The 16468-nt window shown below is 37.9% G+C and overlaps 1 protein-coding gene across 1 annotated transcript; it reads left to right on the top strand.

Annotated features, from left to right (window-relative positions):
• Positions 1–14842, top strand: tfap4 (transcription factor AP-4 (activating enhancer binding protein 4)). The gene is made up of 7 exons (XM_059347229.1): positions 1–398; positions 6637–6802; positions 7874–7972; positions 8080–8250; positions 8972–9115; positions 13537–13698; positions 13825–14842. Exons 1-7 carry the CDS (start codon positions 310–312, stop codon positions 13981–13983), a joined length of 990 nt encoding a protein of 329 aa, XP_059203212.1. The 5' UTR covers positions 1–309; the 3' UTR covers positions 13984–14842.
• The last annotated feature ends 1626 nt before the right edge of the window (positions 14843–16468 follow it).

The raw sequence follows: 16468 nt of genomic DNA, 5'->3' as shown, positions 1-16468 counted from the left end.
CACACACACACGGTCATGCAGAGGGAGAAAGCAGAGGGGAGGGAGAAAGAGAGAGAGAGGTAGAGCGCCACACACAACGAGGGAACCCCATCAGCTGGAAGTCGAGTAACATTACAACTCTCAGTAGCCTGAAACTACTACATTACACAGACGAGGAAAATCAGATCTTCTCTGAGGATTTAACCTGCGTCGGATCACGGGATTTCTGCTCTCTAACATCTGATTTTTTTTATTCTACGGAGACTGTTTGCTGTTTTTATTTTATTTATTTTCCTGAGGAGGAGGGGGGCAAACTGGCGAGAGGCGAGCATGGAGTATTTCATGGTACCAGCTCAGAAGGTGCCCTCCTTGCAACATTTCAGGAAAACGGAGAAAGAAGTGATTGGAGGTCTTTGTAGGTGTGTATACATGCGCTTCACCCAGCACGCTGCGTGCATTATTATTATTATTATAAGTCATCTGTTTGGAGTAGATGCACTTAACGACGGCGATGAGGCAACATGCTTGATCTGGTCTGTTGTGTACACGACCCACTCACGGGGAGCTGCGGGCATTAATTATCATCAAACACTTAAATAATATTGCGTCTGAGCAAGTAGGGGGTCCGTGTCGGACCGCAGCATCCTCCCCGTGATGTTATTTCGCAAATTTTGTTGCGAAATCGATGTATTTTGTGGCTAACAAACATAAACCACGTGGTTCCGTGCGCACCACGCTGCTACTCCGCTCCAGAGCGCACCCCTGCTCTATTTATCCTCAAATTACCCCTCAGTGTCACCTAAAGGTGCTGTGATTTGCGCAAGAAAGGGAAAGATTGTGCAAGCTGGTGGCATTCAGTGTTGGAGGGATCTAGTTTTGGCGCACACATCGTGCGGGGTTTGTGATTGCGCTGGGAGCGATCCGAAGTTATTGTGGGTAGTGCGGCCATGCTTGTGGCTTGAGCTAAAAGTGATGAGGGGGTCTGGCGTTTGTTTCCTGTTTATGGCGCCCTCTTTTAGTCCGCTTCTAACGTGAAACGGCATATGTGCTTTCAAAATCGCCCCCACTCGACGTGGCGACAGTTTTACTCGTGTTTCAGCGCGTCTTGTTGGCGCTATCGAGGCGCCTCCACTGCGTCTTTTCATCCCGCACCTCTGCCATGCTGCCTGCCGCATTGTTATAATGGCGGAGGACACGAACAGTCTGCTCGGAGCGCAGAGGAGGAGGTGTCGGGCACTGTGGCGACCGAAGCGGGGACTATTTGGTCTGTTTAAGAAATATATTTTCCTCCGGTGTGTCCGCTTAAAGGGGCATTTGGTGTTCGCGGGGAGGCAGGAAAATTAAAAGTGGTGTTATTAATAAGGGGGTGTGTATGTCGCGGAAGGCCCTTCGATACGTCCGCAGCCCTGTTTGAAGAGGGAGGCGGAGGGATATGCTGCTGCTGGCTGGAGTGACGCGGGCAGTGTGGGAGATGTAGTCCTTTTAAAATATATATTTTTCTGTTTCTGAACATATTTAGAATTACTACACAACGAGGGATATCTATTTTTTCCCACACACAAAAAATGTTTATTCAAATAACAAAACAGATATTCATTATACACGAGATTGCATACAAATAACAGATAAAAAGCTGTGAGGTTTATACAAAAACATTGAAAAGCATACGTCATACACTGTGTGACGTCCTTCAGGAAAACAACAATTTGTTTTGTTTTTTTATTGCTAAATTTACATTTATGAATGAAGAATTGCCAAATCATCAAGTGCGTTATTTAAAAAAAAAAATGTGTCTTTTAAAAAAAAGAAAGAAACCAAACACCACATTTTTTCAAATTGAAGTTATATATTTATGATCAATGACAAATCTGTAAAGGTTTTGCCAGAATTTCTTTGGTGTGAGAACATGGCATAAAAGATGACGAGGGATATCTATCTTTTTTATTGTTTATTTAAATAACAAGACAGATATTAATCATACACAAGATTGTATACAAATAGTAACAGATAAAAAGCTGTGGGGTTTATACAAATACATTAAAAAGAAAACAAAATCTAATTTTTCTCTCTCTTACCTGTAGTGCTATTTATCAGTGTAGATAATTTTGCTGTTGTAGATATTATTGCCTTTTTGAATATGTAAAATCTAGGTCTGTGTGTTTTGGAATAATATCTAATCACAATTATTATTTAACTGATATTGCGTTATGTTACAGTATATTGGTATCAAAGTGTGAAGGATCTGTGGACGATTGCATTAGTCTACGTTGTGATTTAAATAAAAGTTTGATTAATTTAGCAGCGCTAATAAAAACCAATACAGCACAGGAGGAAATAAAAAGACAGTTTGAAGGCTCTGAGATAAAAGTATGTTTCATGAAGGGACTTAAAGAAGATCACAGACTGAGCCGACCTGATTTCCTCAGGCTGGTCATTCCACAGCCTCGGGGGGCCTGACTTCAAATGCTGCGTCCCCTTTTAGTTTTCAGACCTCCGCCCGAGGGTCTAAAAGTATATACGGTACTGAAAAGTCAGGTATGTAGCATGGAGAAAGGTCATAAAGAGCCTTAAAATAATCAGTAAATACAGAAGCCAGTGTACAGAGGCTAAAACGGGAGTAATGTGATCACGTCTCTCGGTTCTGGTTAAAAGCTTTGTGGTCTGGAGTCAATCAATACATTTTTTGGTTCAGGCAAGTAATATGTGGATTCATCATTTGGCCTGTAAAATTTAGAAAATGGTGGAAAAATGCCTATTTCTTTCATAGAGTCTAACCTGATGTCTTTAACCCTTTGATGCACAACATTTAAACACCTTCTAATGCACAACATGGGTCAAAAATGACCCGCATTAATTTCCCATGTTATTTCATGCTGGCTGTGTGTTTGAATATCTTTTTATCTATTTTTAAATTACAACAGATCATTATATCCATTTTTCCTTTCATACTTTATGAAGAAAAATAGTTTTTGTATTATTACATCAAGTTTACACACATGGGTCTAAAATGACCTTGTGCATTAGAAGCGTATTGATACAAAAAGTGATTCACTAAATTAACAATTAGAGTATATGTGTAATTTTTTTTAATCTTTAACTTTAAAAGAGTTGTTAGAACCACCAGATTACATTGGAAAATCACATGTTTTTTAGAGCCACCAAATAATAATTTCCATTGGAAAAACAGCAATTTAACAAAATATTATAGTTAATATTTGTGTCTTCTTTGTCAAGTTGACCCTTTGATGCACAAGATGGGACAAAAATGGCCGTGTGCATTAGAAGCGTAGTAATAAAAAAAGGGTTTCTATTCAAAAAGTAAGAAATGAAAACGAAAAATTAGGACATGTGATGATAAAAAAAAAAAAAAAATTTCAGGAAAACCTGCAATACTGAATGAAGAAATTAATTTATTGCAAAGATATAGCATATAAAAACTTAGTCGGGTCACTTTAGACCCATGTTGTGCATCAAAAGGTTAAATATCTTGAGTTGTTTAACCAACAGTCCATAAAAAAATACTCACAACAATCAAAGACAATTGAAGCAGCAAATTGTAATATTTGAGACGCTGGAACCATCAAATATTTGACATTTTTGCTTGGAAAAAAGACTCGATTATTCACATACTTTTGGAATAATTTTCTTGATTTGATCCACAAAACAATTAATCGACTCCAGTTCAGCTCTATTTAGTTGCCTGGCATTTAAACTCCTGTTTTGGGCTTTAATCCGCTCTAATTGGGAGCCAGTCTGCTCCTCTGTACTGGTTTGTGTCTGTGTGATATGGTGAAGTCCAGGCCCAGTTGGTCATGTTTTGGCAGTGGATGTGTTTGCTGGATGTGCGGCTGCTGTGCTGGTACGTGTGTGTCCGCACACACACACACACACACACACACACACTCCTTTTCTCATCTGTGTCTGCACAATTGTTCCCAGTGTTTGCACTGAGGCAGCTGAGTCAGTACAGATAAGAGCTTGGCCAGAGAGGGTCCCAGAGATACCGAGCTTGATACAGAGGATGTTAGAGGAAGTTCGCTTAGAATTTTCCCTCAACTGAATTACAGCATATTGTGTCTTTTCACCACAGCTTGAAGTGGGAAACATTAACAGGTTCAGTGCTGCACTAATTATATCTTAACTGGAGTTATCAGCTGTGGTCCTACTGTAAAAATGCCTTTTTTTTTACCACATGCGGTGCTTTTAAGGCGTCTTGTGAAACGTCAATACTGCTTCATCTGCAGGAAACACTTTTAAAACTTTGGATTGCGTAGGTTACATATCAATGAGTCACTTTAACACCTGTTATGAAAGTGCACAGGGTTTAAACCCTTATGCTCTCTTCAAATTTACTACCCTCTCGTGACCCTTGTGGCTAAAATTGGCCACACACACTAAAACTGCTGTTAAATCACCATACATCAATATTTCTCTCAGATTTTTTTTTTCATAAATCTCTTAAACAACTTCAGACTTGTTCAAAACTACCAAACATTGAATCGTTTTCAGAATTTTAACCCTTTATATGCTAGTTTGTATATTTGAAGTTTTCCATAATTTCTTCCAAAAAAACACAAAAAAATGAATTATTTTCCATATAATAAATAGTAGGGAGCTGGTGTTTTGGTGGTGATTAGAGTCTTGGATATGTCAAAGATTAGCAACAAAACTGATTTGATTGCATTAGAATTTTTTATGTAGTGCCAGATTCTCCCTCTGGTGACCCTCATGGCCAAAAAAGGCCATGCACACTTAAACTGCTATAAAATCACCATACATCAATATTCCTTTCTGATTTTTTTTCATAAATCTCTTAAACAACTTCAGACTTGTTCAAAACTACCAAACATTGAATGATTTTCAGAATTTTAACCCTTTATATGCCAGTTTATGTATTTGAAGTTGTCCATAATTTCTTCCAAAAAAAACAAAAACAAAACAAAACCAAAAATGAATTATTTTCCATAAATATTAAATGGTAGGGAGCTGGGGTTTTGGTCGTGATTAACCCTCTGGAGTCTCCAAAAGCACCAAATCCAGACTTCTTCATCACATCCAGACTAGAAAACAAAGCAGCGTGGAGCCCTACTGTAAATTTACCTCTAAAGTTCTGGCTGTAAACTCCATGAGGCCAGTTTCAGTTTGATGATAATATACCAAGTAAAACCGGAGATAGCTCAAATATATTTAGTATAAAATTATAGAACTGAATGTAACCCTCTTATATGTTAGATTTGACACCTTTGTTCACATTTGCAACATTTACATTTTTTTATTGAGCATGATAGTGTTTTGAAAGTTAAAATAAAAAGATTCAAAATCACCTTTTATGTTGGACTAAAGGACTAAAAAAGACACAAAATGACCAAAAAAAGACACAAAATGACTAAAAAAAGAAACAAAATGACTAAAAAAAGACAGAAAATTACTAAAAAAAGAAACAAAATGACTAAAAAAAGACACAAAATGACAGAAAAAGACACAAAAATACTTACAAAGACATGAAAATGATTCAAAAATGAACAAAATAGCCCAAGACTCCATAGAGTTAAAACAGGTTTGTACCTCGAAAGTGCTTGAATGTAACTTTTCAAATCTGTACAAAGCCTGAATTGATGGACATAAGGAGAAAATGTTGGTCCATTCTGCTGTTTGCTGTTGGATCAGTTCATTTCTTTCTTACTACAGTTTATGTTTAGCCGTGCCGACAGCTTCAGCCTGCTGTAACCTCATTACATTAGAGCTGAATGAAAACCCAGACACCAATGTGTCATTCAAGGATAATCCGCAGACCTCACAGTTTTTATCCTCAGGTATAAAGAAGTTAAAGCAATAAAATGTGACTGTCTGTCCCTCAAAATCAAAGAGCAAAGCCACAGAAATATTGTGTTGGATGGGATTGTAAGCACAGGAATACTGTATTTATGTCTGTTTACTAAGCTCTGGTAGAAAATAACAATTTTACGCCCGTCCGCTCTCACAAGTGGGAGCAGAAAAGGGCAGATTGAGAGAATGTGGGTTTCCAAAATAAGTAAAGTAAATCAAAGCAAAAATGAAGATAGCTCGTTGTTGTTCATCATTGACTTGGATCGTTCCAATGGAAGCAGACTGAGCTGCAACTCAACAAGACAGTGTTTCATCGTGTATTTTTTGGTTTCATTTTATAGAATGATTTACTTTTTAGCGGGGAAATGGTTGTATAACATGTTGTATGATTCTAAATCACTTTGGAACTTTGTTGTTAAAGAAGTAAAGAAGTGGAAATGTTATGTAATGTAATTTTGTGTCTTTTTTTGGTAATTTTGTGTCTTTTGTTTTGTAAATTTGTGTCTTTTTCTAATAATTTTGTGTCTTTTTTAGTAATTTTGTGTCTTTTTTGGGTCATTTTGTGTCTTTTTTTAGTAATTTTGTGTCTTTTTATTTTATTTTTTTTGTAATTTTGTGTATTGTTTGGGTCATTTTGTGTCTTTTTTGTAATTTTGTGTCTTCTTTAGTGATTTTGTGTATTTTTTCAGTAATTTTGTGTCTTTTTTTGGTTATTTTTGTCTTTTGTTAGTAATTTTGTGTCTTTTTTTTTTTGGTCAGGTTGAAGTTCACAGTGTAAAGTGGATGTTACTGAAATTGTGTTTTATGTTCTCCCCGTGTCTTCCCCTCCAGTCTGGCCAACATTCCTCTGACCCCAGAAACAGCCCGGGACCAAGAGAGGCGAATTCGGAGAGAGATCGCCAACAGCAACGAGCGTCGGCGTATGCAGAGCATCAACTCTGGGTTCCAGTCACTGAAAACACTCATCCCACACAGCGATGGAGAGAAACTCAGTAAGGTGGGTTTGAAACATAGACTGTATAAATAATGGACGTAGTCACCGTGACGTCACCCGTTGGTTTGTGGCCCGTTGGAAACATCGAGTTCATCGTTACACTCGTCGCCATCTTGTTTCCGATACTGGAAGCCGACCATATTTGGACTGTGGAGGAGGAGAGGGATCTGATCACTGACTACAGCCTCTCTACACCTCAACCTGACTGAGAGAAGCTGCTGCTAATTCATGTTAGCATTAACTGGGATGTTAGCTTTGGCAAAACATGTTCGTTACTGACCTCAGAAAACTGAGCAGCGACTCCTTGGAGTGTCTGTTAGTCCAACCAAACACTGAACAAGACATTTAATGAACAAAACGTTCAAATAAACTGTCATTAAGTGAAAATACAGTGAAAGGGTCAAAGTTATGAGACCAAACCGCTAAACATCCTTTTATATATCTATATAACATTATATATAACTTTATTGACACGTTGCCGTGGATACGCATTGTTCTGCTTCTCTCCTGATGACGGCTCGCCTTGTTAGTGACCTGTCAATCAAAGGTAGCCACGCCCCAAATCATACAATTCTTTATCTTCTATTTTCTTCTAAATGGGACCATTATTAGAACTATTGACATCAAACTGTCTTGAAGAAGATTTTTTACTAGTGATTGAGACCATAGTGTTGTCCTAAAAAAAACTTCTGAAGTAATAAATCAAGTGAGAAGATATAATGATCGAGTATTCAAAGAATACTTGGACTATACTTATTTATAAAATAAATTGATTTTAAAAGATAGAGCAAATAAACACACAGCAAGCATGAAATAACATGAGAAATGAATGCGGGTCATTTTTGACCCATGTTGTGCATCAAAGGGTTAAATTTATACACTATATAAAACGATGGAGATGACGGAAGCGCCGTGACTCCAGTAAAACTCCTAGATTTACTGAAGACTTTCAGTTTTTATTCTGAGACTGTGGAAATCTTCTGGTGTAAGTCCAGCATTAGATGTAGCTGGAAGGCGCCGAACCCGCCTCCATAACAAACCTTGTAACATTCTGCTTCCTCTCCTCTCCCCCAGGCTGCCATCCTGCAACAGACAGCGGAGTACATTTTCACTTTGGAGCAGGAGAAGACGCGGCTACTGCAGCAGAACAGTCAGCTCAAACGAATCATACAAGTAAAGCATCGCCGTAACAAAACAAACTGAAAAAGGATTTCCTGTGTGTATCATCATTTTAGCTATTCATCTAAAACGGATATCCAATTTCTGTTTCCTCTCCCTAGGAGCTAAGTGGTTCCTCCCCCAAGAGGAGGCGCGCAGAGGAGAAGGATGAAGGGATCGGCTCACCAGACATCCTGGAGGAGGAGAAGACGGAGGACCTGAGGAGGGAGATGATTGAGTTGAGGCAGCAGCTGGAGAAGGAGCGCTCGGTCAGGATGATGCTGGAAGATCAGGTGAAAGGAACAACAGCAATGTGACAGAATTTCAGACTATTTAAATCAGGTGTCTCAAACTCGTGGCCCGCGGGCCAGTCACGGCCCTCGTGACGATATTTTGTGGCCCTCACCTTGATATGAAAGTTTAGTGTGAGTTTTATATGAATGGCTCTTTACCGTGTTGTGTGTGGAAGGTCCCTTTATTGCTCCAGCTGGAGCTTTGTTTCACTTGTTTCTATGACGACGTTAACAAAAAGAAAGGCAGCTGCTACCGGACCGTTTATTATCTGCCGTGTTGTTGTTACCGGAAGAAGTGGAAATGTTATGTAATGTAATTTTGTGTTTTTTGTTTTGGTCATTTTGTGTCTTTTTTAAGTAATTTAGTGTTTTTTCAGTCATTTTGTGTCTTTTTTTAAATTTATTTTGTCTTTTTTGTGTCATTTTGTGTCTTTTTTTATTTTATTTTGTCTTTTTTGTGTCATTTTGTGTCTTTTTTTGGTCATTTTGTGTCTTTTTTTAAGTAATTTAGTGTTTTTTCAGTAATTTTGTGTCTTTTTTTGGTTATTTTTGTCTTTTTTTAGTCATTTTGTGTCTTTTTTTAGTCATTTTGTGTCTTTTTTATGGTAATTTTGATATTGCCTACAGCGGCCCCTAGGTAATTTGAGTTTGAGACTCCTGAGTCTGTGTCCAGAGAAAAACGCAGTGACTAACTCAAAGCCTAATCTGCTCTGTGTGCCAGATGCGCTCCCTGGATGCCCAGTTGTACCCGGAGAAACTGAAGGCGATCACTCAGCAGCTCGCGGAGCACCAAACACAGAGCCTCGTCCATCTGCAGCAGCACAAGCAGCTGGAGAGGGACCTCACTCCGGCCCACAGCCCACAGGTTGGAAACATTTGCATATGAGTCCGACTCACACATTAAACAGAGGAATACTTTTGAGAATTATTATTACTCATATGCTGAAAGTTCTCACCTTTCGTCTGCTGTGCATATTCAGCATTACACATTTCACTCTTGAAAACTTAATTAGAAATGGGGCTGTTTCTAGACCTTCAATTTTCTCATTGAATGTACAGGTACATCTAAAAAAAACTACAATATCATGAAAAAGTTCAATATTTTTTATCAATTATTTCAGAAAGTGAAACTTGTATATTATATAGATTCATTACACATAGAGTGAAATATTACAAGCCTGTTTTTGTTCTAATTTTGATGATTCTGGCTTAGAGATAATGAAAACACAAAACTCAGTGTCTCATAAAATTAACTACATGCATTTGAGCATGAAATCTTAAAAGTGCAGTGTAAAAATGCACAAAATTAATGCAATTGCAATGCAATTAAAGTTAGTCTGCTGTTCTTGCACTGAAAAAACAAAATAAATCACAGTTAGTGGTTATTTCTTATTTGCTTCAAACCTTTTGTATTCCTATTTATACTGTTATACATGCATTTGAGCATGAAATATGTTAAGTTACTGCACTGTAAACATATTTAAAATTGCAGTTTCATCATATCTGGTGAAGTGCACAGTCCTATATGTGGCCCTGTGGTAGTGTAGATGAAAAACTGTGGCCCGCTCCAGCATTTAAGTTGCCCATCCCTGCTTCAGCCTAACTTCAACTGGCGCCTGACACCAATCCTCCTCCTCCTCCTGAATGTAGCTGTAAAATTCTATAGACGTCTTTGAGTCGGTGTTGAAACATTTTAAAACAGGAACACCTGAGCTAATCTCACAGAGCACTTCAGACGTCACGCTGACAGCCTCTTCCGTGTCCAGAGTTAGAGCTGTCAGCAGCTCAGACACATTTACAGTGTGTTAAATGAGCGGCTCACACGTCTTTCTGCTGTGCCCGTCTCTGGCCCTGACAGCCACAGGATCCTGTTTCTGCAGGCCAACCCGGACTGAACATGATGCCAAATCAATCGGCGAGCGCTGTCTGCCTGTTCACTGCTGGTGGCAGCCGGGCGCTGCTAGTGAAAGATGGTTTATAGACTCTGCATTAGTCATGTGAGACTCTGTGACTCCCTAAGCAGATCTGAGCGACACAAGCTTAAATCAATATCACAATGAATTAACTGAGTGAATCACATTAACACAAAATTACTGAAAATAAAATTATTCAACTGGTTTTTCTATCTATCTATCTATCTATCTATCTATCTATCTATCTATCTATCTATCTATCTATCTATCTATCTATCTATCTATCTATCTATCTATCTATCTATCTATCTATCTATCTATCTATCTATCTATCTATCTATCTATCTATCTATCTATCTATCTATCTATCTTCATGGCTCCTTGAAAAGCTTGATCTTCTTTGATATCACATTTTAACTTTGCTGAAACAGATACTTGTATATGCATCAAATCCATAATATAGGGAAAATGTGACCAAAAATGTCAAAAAAAAAAAGCCAGCTTACTACAGGGTTCATACAGATGCTTGAAATCCTTGAAAGTGCTTGACTTTAAATGTTGTTTTTTCAAGGTTTGAAAAGTGCTTGGATTTTGGATAAAGTGCTTGAAAATGCTTGAAATTCATCAATAATCAATGAAAAAAATACTAAATTGAATATTGAGATTAGCAAACTGTACTTTTGTTTGTTAAAAGTGTAATACCATCACTGTTGGTATGGTTGAGTGAAATTAACCCTTTTAGCATGTAAGTACTCATCTAAAACATGCAATTTACAACCGTTGTAAGGTCCTGGAAAAACTTAAAAATGGACCTTGAAAGTCCTTAAAACGTGCTTGAATTTGGCCACTCAAAAAGTTTTTGAACCTTCTTACTAACTTTTCTCACAGATTTCAGCTTTTTTCGCAACATTAGATGTTACTAGAAACATTTAAATTGCAAGATGCACAACGGCAGCTTTGGTGTCCTGACAGATCTGGTTTATTTTAAGTTAAGGGATCATTATGGGCTTGTGTGCTCCACCTGTTACACTGCAAAAACCAACTGACAAATAACAAGAAATTAATGACTAGAATTAATTAAATACATGCTCGAAACAAGTAAAATGACCTGCCAATGCAGTAAGTACATTTTTCCTTGTAAGAATTCTTTAAATAAGTAAAAAAATATCTTGGCACTGGAAAAACCAATGATGTCTTGAAATAAATACAAATATACTTATTTTGAGCAACTGTGGCTTGAATAGCCCGACTGTAGTAACATTAAAATAAGCCAGCAATACTGGAAACGAGCACGTTTTGGTGGTAGAAAATGCTTTTGAAATAGATTTCAAACTACATGCAACTAAATCTCTCAATTGGAGCCAATATTTTAGGTAAAAACTCACCATATTCAACAGTTGAATAGCTTGAAAAGCATGACAAAGCTAACAATGTCAATCCTAAAAACAAGTCTTTAAACAATAAGATAATTACATAAGCACAAGAAGCTATGGCCAATAGGCAAATTGGGTACTATTGCTAGATATAAGAAGAAAATACTTGGTAAGCTTCATGTTTTTCGCAGTGTAGCGGCACACTCATGAAAACTCTAACTGGCTCCCCAGTAAGTTTGGTTCTTATAGGCAGCTCAAAACGCTCAGTGAACCCAAACATAAGGACAGGAGAAAACTCCTGTTGCTGAGAGACTCCTAACATCTGGCCTGCTTAATATTCAACATGCTGCCCAACTGTATTCCCACTTAGGTGTGTGATAGTGCCTGTGTATGTGCGCATATACATATATTCAGGGTTCGTACGGGTGCTTGAAATCCTTGAAAATGCTTGAATTTAAATGTTGTATTCTCAAGGTTTAAAAAGTGCTTGGATTTGAGATTAATTGCTTTTAAATGCTTGAAATTCTTACTGAATTTCTCTTGCAATCTGACTATATCCATCTATAGACTATAGATAATCACATGTTCAATGTAAAAATAATGAGTAGCCTATCTGAAATGAAGACCGTTCCTCCTAAAAGTGTAACACCATCGCTGTTGGTATGGTTAAGTGAAATCTCCCCCTTTTAGTATGTAAGTACTCATCTAAAACATGCAATTTACAACAGGTGTAAGATACTGGAAAAGCTTGAAAATTGACCATGGAAATCCTTGAAAAATGCTTGAATTTGACCACTGCTGAAGTGTACGAACCCTGTATATTAGTAGGATAGTTTGGATTTTTGTATGAGGTGTCGTTGTATGAGGCACTTCTCCATAGTCGGTGTATTATATAGAGTTGATGGTCTGCACTGCCCCATTTTTGAGGAAACAGACCGGAGTTTCCAACATTATAGCCGAGCAATGTACTAGTGATGGGAATAATTGATCAATGATCGATTAATGGTCGTTGAGATTTGATCGATCACATGGAATTTTTAATCGATCTGTGTATTTTTTAATTTTATCTATGACTGTGTATCAGTACTCACTGAACTGAAACACGACCGATCGTTTAGTTCAGCAGCTGTATGTCAATAAACCAATGAGCTGAGAATTAAGTTGGATAAAGCTACAGTTTGCAAACTGGAAGTTGCAAAAACAATTATAAAACACACAAATACGAGAGTATTAATTTGAGCAAAATTACCTTACTGTATCAAACCTTGCTAGCATGAATTACTTGGTAAAAGTTGTCCAAAACGCATTTAAACACATTTAAATATGCAAAACTACTGTGAAAACTAACCTCATGCCTCTTCAGGGGCTAAAACATAAAACATTGAACTCCTTGACTTTATCTCTACAGTTTAATCTCAGTTGAGTTAGTTTTACGATTGACAGGATCAAGTCTCTTTTCATCCTTTCAAAATAAAAGCGTCTGATATCAAAACAGGCTTTTGCATTGTACTGTTTATATATCTTTTATTTTACCCATGTATGCATGCAGCGATTGATCGATTAATTGATCGTTAACGTTATAGGTTATCAAGTAGGCAGGTACATGTAGGCACATATAGGATCGTGCACTTAACCAGATATGATGAAACTGCAATTTAAAATATTTTTGAAGTGCAGTAACTTAACATATTTCATGCTCTAATGCATGAATAACAGTATAAATAGGAATACAAAAGGTTTGAAGCAAATAAAAAATAACCACTTACTGTGATTTCTTTTTTTATTAAGTGCAAGAACAGCAGACCAACATTAATTGCAAGAAGTAATTTTGTGCATTTTTACACTGCACTTTTAAGATTTCATGCTCAAATGCATGTAGTTGTACTGAGGGCCACTTCAAGTGAGGATGCGGGCCGTATGTGGCCCTCGGGCCTCCAGTTGCCCATCCCTGCTTTACAAGACTAGTTATAATGTATAATAATTGTTTTCCAATCTTCCAGGTGTTGGCCCCAGCTACTCCCCCTGCACCGACGCACCACGCCACAGTCATCGTCCCTGCACCCGCTCAGCCTCCCCATCACGTCACCGTGGTAACCATGGGACCAGCATCCGTTATCAACACAGTGTCCACATCTCGACAGAACCTGGACACCATCGTTCAAGTAAGACAGGAGTCAGGAGCAGCCTTATGAGACACTTCTTGTTGTTGTGAAGGGTTTTTTTCTTCCCAGATGTGAACACCAGAGGGCGCTGCTGTGTCTGACATCACTCGTCCTCTTTTCTTCCAGGCAATCCAGCACATCGAGGGCACCCAGGGGAAGGCCTGCCCCGGCGAGGAGGAGCAGCGGAGGGCGGTCATCGTCACTTCAGGTCGCGTCCTCTCTGACGCGGCGGGCTCAGACACGGCCTCCAACAGCGACGGGCCCGACGACTGTTCGCTGCCCTGAGTTCTTCCCCGACATCTCGCACGCCGTATACCTACATACACACACTTACACACAAACGGCCCCGAGCAGACCACAGGGGCCACAGGAGGTTTCAAACGCACAGCACTCTTCTTCAGTGGACATTACTAGGGCTGGTAGACACATTGAAGCACTCGTTGTTGTTTTTTTTTCTCTTCTTTTCAGTACATTTGTACCGTGATAGGCAGCCGAATAGGTTTACACTTAGACATTCATACATGCAGTCTCTTCTGCGTCTTTCTCTCTGCTTAGCCCACACACACACACACACACACACACACACAAGCTCTGTTCATTATTCTGTAGAGAGGTTATTAGAGCGACTACTTCACTGACTGATCTGTAAATGCTCCGTCATACTGGATACTAGAATGTCTGCTAAACGTCACCGTTCATCACCAGGACTGTTCTCTTTATTCGGCCCCGAGGCCACGTGACTGAAACAGGAGACAAAGAGCCCAGCAGTGTGGCGTCACCACCACCACCACCCAACACCACCCAACACCAGAGCATTCTCGTTTCTAAGACGATCATCCTTTTAAACCTCCTTCTCTGAGCTGTTTGGAGAGACACTGTGAGCTAACAAAGGCTGTCTCAAACATCCACCTGTTTAGGCTTCTGGATGAAAGAATTATCTTGTTTTACTCTTGTGAAGTCTTTTTTTTTTTTTTTCCTCCCCATGGTTTGTTTCTCTAAGGCTCCCTCAGCCAGCAAGTTAAAGTGATTGTACTGAAAAAAAAAAAAGAAAACACAAAAAATGACGGGAATTTAAAAAACTGTTTTCATGGCTGACTGGTGCTCAAAGGAAATGAAGCAAAGCTCGGGGGAGAGTGTGCGCTTACTGGTTCAAAGCTCTATTCTTTATTTTTTTTGTTTGTTTGTTTGTTTGTTGCCATTTTTACTGGGCTGGGTTCCCAGTAATCCCACATATGTATTTGGCATGTTCTTTTTTTTTTTTTTTTTTTTTTTTTTTTTACACTCATGGCCTGACAAAAAAAAAAAAAAAATCAGTGCTTTGACATTTCTTGACATCCTCCCCTCTTGAATTTTAAAGCACCTGGCTTGGTAAAATAAGCTAATCTGTGGGCACTCTTGAGTGATTTCCACTGGCTTGTGTGTGTGTGTGTGTGTGTGTGTGTGTGTGTCCCTTTTAGCATTTTGAATCAGCAGGGCTCAGCGGTGTCCCAGACTCTGGCAGTCTGCACAGCTTTTGCCTTGGGCACGTGTGTATATGAGCGCACAACACACACAAATACGACTGACATACAATCACTTTGCTCACTCTGAAGGGCTGGCTTTATTCAGCCCTTAACAGTGGAGTCTCTTGTCCAAATGTTGGACATCTTTCGAAGACGAGTACACTTCAAATACGACGGTGAAATAGTTTGAATGTGCCATGGAGGTGTCCGGGCTGACCACACGTGATCTATGCATTTCCCTGCAGAGATCATTTTGTCCCTTTTGTGCGCTTTTTGTCTCGGGATACACGTTAGATTACACTTTATAATAACCATCAGTTATAAATGGTAAATTGTAGATTAATAAATGTAAATTAATAGTTATTTTACTGTTAATGAACAGGGCACAACAGTAAAAGCTGCAGAGCGTAAAAAGCAACAGATAAAAAAAAACACTACAAAGACTTTTGTATGGTTTCTCTAATAAACCTTTTATTATTTTTTATGTCAATTATTACCACCTAGTATCATAATTACTTAAAATATGAGGTCACTAAACCATATTTTCAGTTTCAACAACCAAAAGCTCATTATTTTTTTGCTTTTTAAAAGTTATTAGTTATCAGCGATGCCTTGTTTATTGTTGCACAAATAACAATTTATAGACTATGTTACAGATTTAAGTATTTGTCACTCATTACCAAAATAACTAATACTTGATGATTTTAAACATTCATGAACAACATCTCTAAATGTTAAATAAATGGGTCAGACTGTTTTAACACATCTATAAACGGTATTTGGATGCTATTATAAAGTTGCAACTGGTAATTATTCACTTTGTTAAATGGTAAATAAAGACTTCTATAACAGTATTTGGATTGTTATAAAGTAAGTAGTTGTGGTATATTAATTTGACACATTAAATATTTTACGGGTGCTCTACAAAAGAATGATTACACATGCATTGATAATATTTATGTAAATATTTACAGATGCATTACAAAGTATTAATCAACCATTTAATAAGGTATTATAATCACCAGTTGCATCTTTATAATAAAAATCGAAATGTTTATAGATGTTTGAGTAATAATTTGGTAATCAATCATTAACAAATACTCAACATAGTACATATAATGTTATATTGTGTGCAACAAACTTAATACATTTTAGCATCACTAAGTAAATATGAATTATTATATAACAGTAAACTATTTAAGCTATTAAGCTAAGTTTAATTGATCAATTTACCGTTTATTAACAATGGTTATTTTAGTGTGTTACCA

The sequence above is a fragment of the Centropristis striata genome, chromosome 13, assembly GCF_030273125.1.
Source record: "Centropristis striata isolate RG_2023a ecotype Rhode Island chromosome 13, C.striata_1.0, whole genome shotgun sequence".
Lineage (NCBI taxonomy): Eukaryota > Metazoa > Chordata > Actinopteri > Perciformes > Serranidae > Centropristis > Centropristis striata.
The sequence above is the reverse complement of the archived record's forward strand: the minus strand, read 5'-3'. Positions and strand labels throughout refer to the sequence as shown.

Excerpts from the sequence above, each read along its gene's own strand:
- tfap4 (XM_059347229.1), top strand. The coding sequence starts at position 310 with ATGGAGTATTTCATGGTACCAGCTCAGAAGGTGCCCTCCTTGCAACAT. Across the intron at positions 399-6,636 it reads GTGATTGGAGGTCTTTGTAG|TCTGGCCAACATTCCTCTGA; the intron begins GTGTGTATACAT and ends CTTCCCCTCCAG. Across the intron at positions 6,803-7,873 it reads ATGGAGAGAAACTCAGTAAG|GCTGCCATCCTGCAACAGAC; the intron begins GTGGGTTTGAAA and ends CCTCTCCCCCAG.